The sequence below is a fragment of the Camelina sativa genome, chromosome 20 (assembly GCF_000633955.1).
Source record: "Camelina sativa cultivar DH55 chromosome 20, Cs, whole genome shotgun sequence".
NCBI lineage: Eukaryota > Viridiplantae > Streptophyta > Magnoliopsida > Brassicales > Brassicaceae > Camelina > Camelina sativa.
Window position 1 is genome coordinate 13,272,756 of NC_025704.1, and position 7,213 is coordinate 13,279,968.

The window sequence follows — 7,213 nt, forward strand, 5'->3', positions numbered from 1 at the left end:
ATAGGTAGCAGGAGTGACACCAAAGAAAGGTGGAACAGAGCATTTAGGTCTGCCTGTTTTTAACACAGTTGCTGAAGCTAAAGCTGAGACTAAAGCTAATGCCTCTGTGATTTACGTTCCTGCGCCTTTTGCTGCTGCTGCTATCATGGAAGGTGTTGCTGCTGAGTTAGATCTTGTTGTCTGCATTACTGAAGGCATTCCTCAACATGACATGGTAATGACTTGCTTGCGATATGTGCTTTGATTCGATATAGTATAAGCGGAGACTAGACTGATGTCTTGGGACTAATTGTTGTAATGTAGGTTCGTGTAAAGGCTGCTCTTAACAGTCAATCAAAAACTAGGCTGATTGGCCCTAATTGTCCTGGGATTATCAAACCTGGTGAATGCAAGATTGGGATCATGCCGGGTTACATCCACAAACCGGGAAGGATAGGGATTGTTTCTCGATCTGGAACATTGACATATGAAGCTGTAAGGTTCTTTCTGTTGTCTTCATGTTTGTCTCTCTCTCTCTCTGACTTAGGAAGAAGCAATTTATATTACTGGTTTTTCTTTACCTAAAAACGGATACTCCTTTGGATTGTTAGACTAAGTTTCGCCACTGTCAGTTTATTAGCTTTTTGATGAGTTTGGATTACTGGAAGACCTATTTATATTAAGTATAATATCTAATGGTTGCTTTTTGGTTAATCTTTCATATGCAGGTTTTCCAAACTACTGCAGTAGGTTTGGGGCAATCTACGTGTGTAGGAATTGGTGGGGATCCTTTTAACGGCACAAATTTTGTTGACTGCTTGGAGAAGTTCTTTGTTGACCCTCAAACAGAAGGTCTCAGTTTCTGAACACCATAATCGAACTTTTTCATTTCGTACAACTTATGATCTTTTCCCATTTGTCTAGTTGTTTCCTATGAGTCAGTACATTTGATATGTAGTAGATAACCAGTACTTACCTAATACTAGTTCTTTAGTATGTAGAAGAAAGTGATTCGTTTGCAGTAACAGACTCAAGTTGTTGTGAATATTGCAGCCTTTACTTGTTGATTCACTAGTGAAAGAGAATCCAGCATTGGTTTTGCAACTAAGAAATTATTGACTTCTTTTCAGGTATCATTCTCATTGGAGAAATCGGTGGTACTGCAGAAGAAGATGCCGCTGCTTTGATAAAGGTAAATAGTAACCACAAATGCATCTTTTCTAAGAAGTAAGAGTTGTCATTTTTAGAGGATCAAGAGTATAAGCATATCGGTGTTCAATCAAACAGGAAAGTGGTACAGACAAGCCTGTAGTTGCTTTCATTGCTGGACTTACTGCACCACCCGGGCGTCGAATGGGTCATGCGGGAGGTAAATGAACTTTACTCAGCTCTTTTTCATTCATTCACTGTTTCCCACTTGAACCATGGCTTAAATCTTGTATTATCTTTTTATTTGGGTCGATGAAGCCATTGTTTCTGGAGGTAAGGGCACGGCTCAAGACAAGATAAAGAGCTTAAGAGACGCTGGAGTTAAGGTGGTTGAGTCACCGGCTAAGATTGGTGCGGCGATGTTTGAGATTTTCCAAGAAAGAGGTCTTTTGAAGTGAAACTAAATAGATAAATATCGTAATACGATTGAGATGATTCAGGAACCGACCTCCCCTAATAACAACAGTTAATGCCAAAAATAGAAGAGAGAAAGGGAAAACTCTGTAATCCGTTACCATTGATGAACACTTTTAGGGATGTTTTCTCCACAAAATGATTATTGCAGAGAGAAATAGAGTCTTTTCTATGCCATTCTTCTATTTTTCAGTTTATTGAAATTTGGCCTCTCTGTTTTTTTTTTTTTGTCTTTGTTTTTGATAAATTAAATTACAAAAACAAAGAAGAAAATGAGAATGAATAGATCAGTTTCAGAAATTTCTTGTTAAACATAGTTTTGAAAATTATATGAAACAATATCTTGAATCAATTGTATTTGTATCTTTGTGTACTTCCACTATATCATATAAATTTTGGTAAGTTTCGTAATATGAAGAAGATTCATAAGGTTGTTTTATAATAGGAAAACAATTGACAATGTGAATACACTTAAGCAAAAAGACAAAACAAAAGCAAAGAGAGGTCCTACAATAATCAATGGTCCTATAATAATCAATGGTAATCCATGCAGAGGTTGTCATTAATTAATACTACTAATCAGTGGTTATCACTGATTCACATAAAGACGCATACGTCAGACGATCCATCACATTACAATTTTGCACTTTGTCATACGTTTTACTCAATCTGTGTACTAGGTTCGCGTAAGCTTCTCAAAGAAAAATCGAAACATTTATCATTTTATTAGGCAAAACTGATACGTATTTATTTGTGTGGTAGACAAGGCCATATAACATACGTAGTGGCAGCAGAACAGAAGAGTGGGATAGTCGAAGTGACGAAACTAGTCTTGGACCCCCCAACTGTTCCTCTTTGATCATTATAGTTTCTTATTTTAGAAACCAGAACATGTTTCTTGTGAGTCCTTCTGATAGAACAGATTAGACGACTGACCATAACTCTCTCTGCTTCCTTAAAAATCCTTTGACCCCCCAAAAAAAATTCAAAGGAAAAGACTTTACGTTAGAAATTTAAACCGGATTGGTATACCATAATTGTCACATAATGGTATATAACATAATTGTACGTATATATTCGTTAATCACGGTTCACTTTCCAAGGAATTTTCCAATATTGTCACATGACTTTGTCACTATATTCATTCGTTAATAGACTATATGGTTTCCTTAATTTGGCATACTAATTTGTTACGAACATGTCACTAAAATGATTCAATTGTGTATATAGTATAGGAGCTAATTACTTTATATATAGTATTGTCAGAAACTTTGAGAACATATAGAGAGATGCCAGTGTTCCTTTTTCAGAATTTTAATGTTCGAGATATTAGCTATATATATAGTACAAGAAAAAGATTCAAGTCATCCTATAAAAATATATACTATATTAGAAACTCAATATATATACCCACTACAGTTTTTATTACCTTTGCCTTGTGTGGTGATGCATGTAGATGTAGCTGTATAGAGACACATGCGCTCCTTTCTTGTTATCTTCTCCGTTTTGTAACCAGTTTATTAATGAAATTGAAATTATATANTAGCTATATATATAGTACAAGAAAAAGATTCAAGTCATCCTATAAAAATTTATACTCAATATATATACCCACTACAGTTTTTATTGCCTTGCCTTGTGTGGTGATGCATGTAGCTGTATAGAGACACATGCGCTCCTTTCTTGTTATCTTCTCCGTTTTGTAACCAGTTTATTAATGAAATTCAAATTATATATGCAAAATCCGTGTAAACATATATATAGATTGTGATTTGCAATCTCAAATTTAATATTTGATTTTGGCTACCAAATTTTGACTCGCAGAAAAAAAGGAACTATACTTTGTTACAAATAATTTTAGCTAGATACACCTTAAATAAATTGATGGTATAACTATAGAAATACAATCTATATGATGAATAATATGGCAGAGGAGGTGGGTAAGAAAAAAAAAAGTCACTTTCAAGTATTGTTACACTTTGTCCTATCTCATTTGGCTACTACTCTCTCTCTCTCTCTCTCTTTCACTCTTTTGCCTTGTTCCTTTTTTAGTAACTTTGTTTTCCTTAAAACTTTTTTTCATTAAATTTCCATTTTGAGTTTTCTCCGAATTACGTCATGCATGGCAGCTCAAAGAAATTAGTGGTTGGAGATTTTACTAAAAAGGATATTCTATCCTAAATAAATTACCGAACACTGCCATTACATGTCTTGTCTAATTAATAATTCGACATTTTATGTTATTATTTTAATTTTTGATAACTTTTCGTCAAAACTAAAATAAAATTAAGATGCCTTAATTATATTATCTATAAATGTTGGGTTTAGTAAAACTTTGTTTCTTACAAGGATATAGTTTTTTTTTTCCTTTTAATTATAGAAACTTAAACAAGTTTTTGTACGTTTATATTTAAATGATTTCAAAAGACAAATTGCAAAGAGACTGAAAATAATATTTTAAGAACTAAAACCTTACAATTCATTGTATGATAATATATATATTAGGTTAATTGTGCAAATTAAAGCGCACTAGTTGTATAATGCTGAACATTAACGGGTGACCAATATACGTTTACCGCATAACGCATTAACATTTGAAACCCTAATATAACAAAAAAAAAAATGTTGATATATATTACAAATTTTTTTTGGTAAGGGATCTATATTACAAAGAGGTAAGCCATTTTTTCCACTAGACAGAAATATTATTGTAAGAAAGGAGAGAAAGATAAAATAATTAGTGAATAGAAGATGGTGAGTTAAGACTACACGCCACTTCACCACACACAACAATTGTATACAGAAAAGAGAAAGTGTAATTCTTCATTTCTTCCCCATTATATCTCTCTCCTTTTTTTGTGTCATCCAACCTCAATATACTATACATGATCTCCATTTCCAGATCCCCAAGAACACAGCTCCAACAAAAAGTACTTTTAGTAACACTCTCTTATAAATTTCCCTTTATCTCACTAGCTCTCTCTAGATATATATATTTCTCACTAGCTCTTTCACATACACTCTTTTCTCTCTCTCTCTCTCTCTCTCTCTCTCTCTCTCTCTCTCTCTCTCTCCCTCTCTATCTCCTCTCTAATTCACCCATCAAGATTCAAGAATCAAACACCATCTTCCTTGAAAATGAATCCTGTAATTAACAAATTCTAGGGTTTCAGATTCTTTTTTTTTTTGGGTTTTGTTGATAATTAGGGTTTCTTTTAAGTTGATCCAGCTTTCATATATACATTTGAATCAGGAGGAAGAGGGAGGGAGTAATAAGAGGAAGAAGAGAGTGATGGGAAGAGGGAAGATAGAAATAAAGAAGATAGAGAATCAGACGGCGAGGCAAGTGACCTTCTCCAAGAGAAGAAATGGTCTTATCAAGAAGACTCGTGAGCTCGCTATTCTCTGTGACGCTCACATGGGTCTCATAGTCTTCTCGGCCACCGGAAAGCTCTCCGAGTTCTGCTCTGAAAACAACAAGTACGGTTTACTTCTTCTTCTTCTTTCTTCTAATTTCTAATATTAGGGTTTCAGAGATCTATACATACATGTGTATGTATTCATCTAATTAATGAGGATATGAGCTGAGATACATGATATAGCTCGTGCTTGTGAACAGACAGTTTTCATCATTAGTTTCTGAAGTAGCAGGTGTCATGATTCTGTTTTACATTTTTAATTTGGCCCAGAAGTTAAGAATCTTTGATCCAATATTTTTGTTCTTGCAGTATTTATTTTGTACATATGTGTATCTTATCATATTTAATACATAGGGGTCAAATTCTATATTTCTTACAGCTGCCAAACAAAGAGGTCTTTCTGCAAACATTTGACATTTTTTTTTCAATTTGCTTTTTCATATTAATTAAGATCCCTATTATATCTAGTATAATGTGTATACCTATATATAAAAGTAATAATGTTAATGATTTGAGTTTAAGTTTAATTAAAAAGGTTTGTTAATTAGATCTAAGTCATGAACCAGAAGACAAAACAAAAATGAGTGAGGAGAACGCCTTTAAATTTATTTTATTTTAACGAATTTAATTTGTTGGCCGAAATATGGATCTAGTTTCCGAACTATATTTTTTATTAGAGTTTTGTACATGTTTTTTTTTTTTTTTTTTTTTTTTTTTNTTTTTTTTTGTTAACTAGTTTTGTACATGTTACTTCACTAATTATTGAAGTCTTGATGTTTTTGTAACGTTAAAGAGATACAAATTTGATCACACTTTATTTTGAATATAGGATGCCTCAGCTCATTGACCGATACTTGCAGACCACTGGATTGCGACTTCCTGATCATCACGATGACCAGGTATATATATGTATAGGCATACTTATTTGGTTGTCATTGTGTTACCGATTGACAAAGAAAAGCATATAATACAGTACTAATGTGTGTTAACTTGTGTGTGTAGGAGCACTTGTACCATGAGATGGAGGCACTAAGAAGAGAGATATGTAACCTTGAGCTCCATCTGCGTCCATATCATGGACATGACTTAGCCTCCATTCCTCCTCATGAGCTTGACGGACTCGAGCGACAGCTGGAACATTCCGTCCTCAAAGTCCGTGAGCGTAAGGTAAATGCAATATATGTTCATATCAATACATGTCCTCTTAAAGCTATATTGATTACACCTTTTGTTTTATTTCTGCTGTTAATATAATGAAGAATGAGTTGATACAGCAACAATTGGAGAATCTAAGCAGAAAGGTCACTCTCTAATCACTCTTTTTTTTTTTTTAACTACTAATTTCCTCTAATAATCTTATGATACCGCTGGTTTAATAATCATTACCATGTCTATATATATATATATGATCAGAAGCGGATGCTAGAAGAAGATAACGATAACATGTGCCGTTGGGTAAGTCTGGTTACTATAGAGAAAGTTTTCACATTTTCGATTGAATGGTATATTTCGGTGTATACTAATTAAGTTTCTTTGTTGCAGCTTCATGAGCATCGTGCAGCGATTGAGTTTCAACAAGCTGGGATAGAGACGAAACCAGGGGAGTATCTACAGTTTCTAGAGCAGCTTCAGTACTATAACAATGATCATCAGCAGCAACAACAACAACCAAACAGTCTTCTTCAGCTTGCTACACTTCCTTCAGAGATTGATCCAAACTACCATCTCCAGCTAGCTCAGCCTAACCTTCAAAACGATCCAGCTCCCAAAGAGTGATTAATCTAATCCTCAATACACATCTTCTCTTTTTCTTTATGGGGACAACTTAATGAACTTTTATTAATTACCTATATTTTGATGTTAGCCAATGCCTTCTTTTGTTGTCTGTTTTGTGTGGTCAAAAAACCTTGTCTGAAGTACAATTTACTTGTGAAGCACAGTGGTCTTTGGTTATAATTTTTATTCATCATTATCATACATATATAGTATGTGTTCCAAACTATATATGTTTGTAAACGCATGTGTTCCTAACTATATATGTTTGTGAATGTAAATTTAGATGACCAGGTCAGCTCAACGTACGTACTGTTATAGTATATCATAAATTTTATCTGATCGGTTAAAAGACAGAGTGAAAAAGATAAAGTTGAGCAAAACTATTCTTAGATTTCGCAGCAAAAAAAAAAAAAAAA

At 33.7% G+C, this 7,213-nt stretch overlaps 2 protein-coding genes across 3 annotated transcripts in view; both read left to right on the plus strand.

Moving 5' to 3' along the window:
• The window catches only part of LOC104770679 (succinate--CoA ligase [ADP-forming] subunit alpha-2, mitochondrial), a 2,251-nt gene extending 430 nt beyond the window's left edge, over positions 1-1,821 (plus strand). The window contains exons 2-7 of the mRNA XM_010495140.2: positions 5-214; positions 304-474; positions 708-831; positions 1,110-1,171; positions 1,267-1,348; positions 1,447-1,821. Of these exons, the coding sequence (XP_010493442.1) occupies positions 5-214; positions 304-474; positions 708-831; positions 1,110-1,171; positions 1,267-1,348; positions 1,447-1,586 (789 nt within the window). The 3' untranslated portion in view covers positions 1,587-1,821. The remainder of the gene's footprint in view (positions 1-4; positions 215-303; positions 475-707; positions 832-1,109; positions 1,172-1,266; positions 1,349-1,446) is intronic.
• Positions 4,401-6,987, plus strand: LOC104770680 (protein TRANSPARENT TESTA 16-like). 2 transcript variants are annotated; one of them, XM_010495141.2, is made up of 7 exons: positions 4,401-4,532; positions 4,856-5,082; positions 5,851-5,920; positions 6,024-6,188; positions 6,281-6,322; positions 6,435-6,476; positions 6,564-6,987. In XM_010495141.2, exons 1-7 carry the CDS (start codon positions 4,488-4,490, stop codon positions 6,795-6,797), a joined length of 825 nt encoding a protein of 274 aa, XP_010493443.1. In that variant the 5' UTR covers positions 4,401-4,487; the 3' UTR covers positions 6,798-6,987. The 2 variants fall into 2 exon arrangements, with proteins under 2 accessions (XP_010493443.1, XP_010493444.1); XM_010495142.2 differs by lacking the exon at positions 4,401-4,532 and adding an exon at positions 4,643-4,749.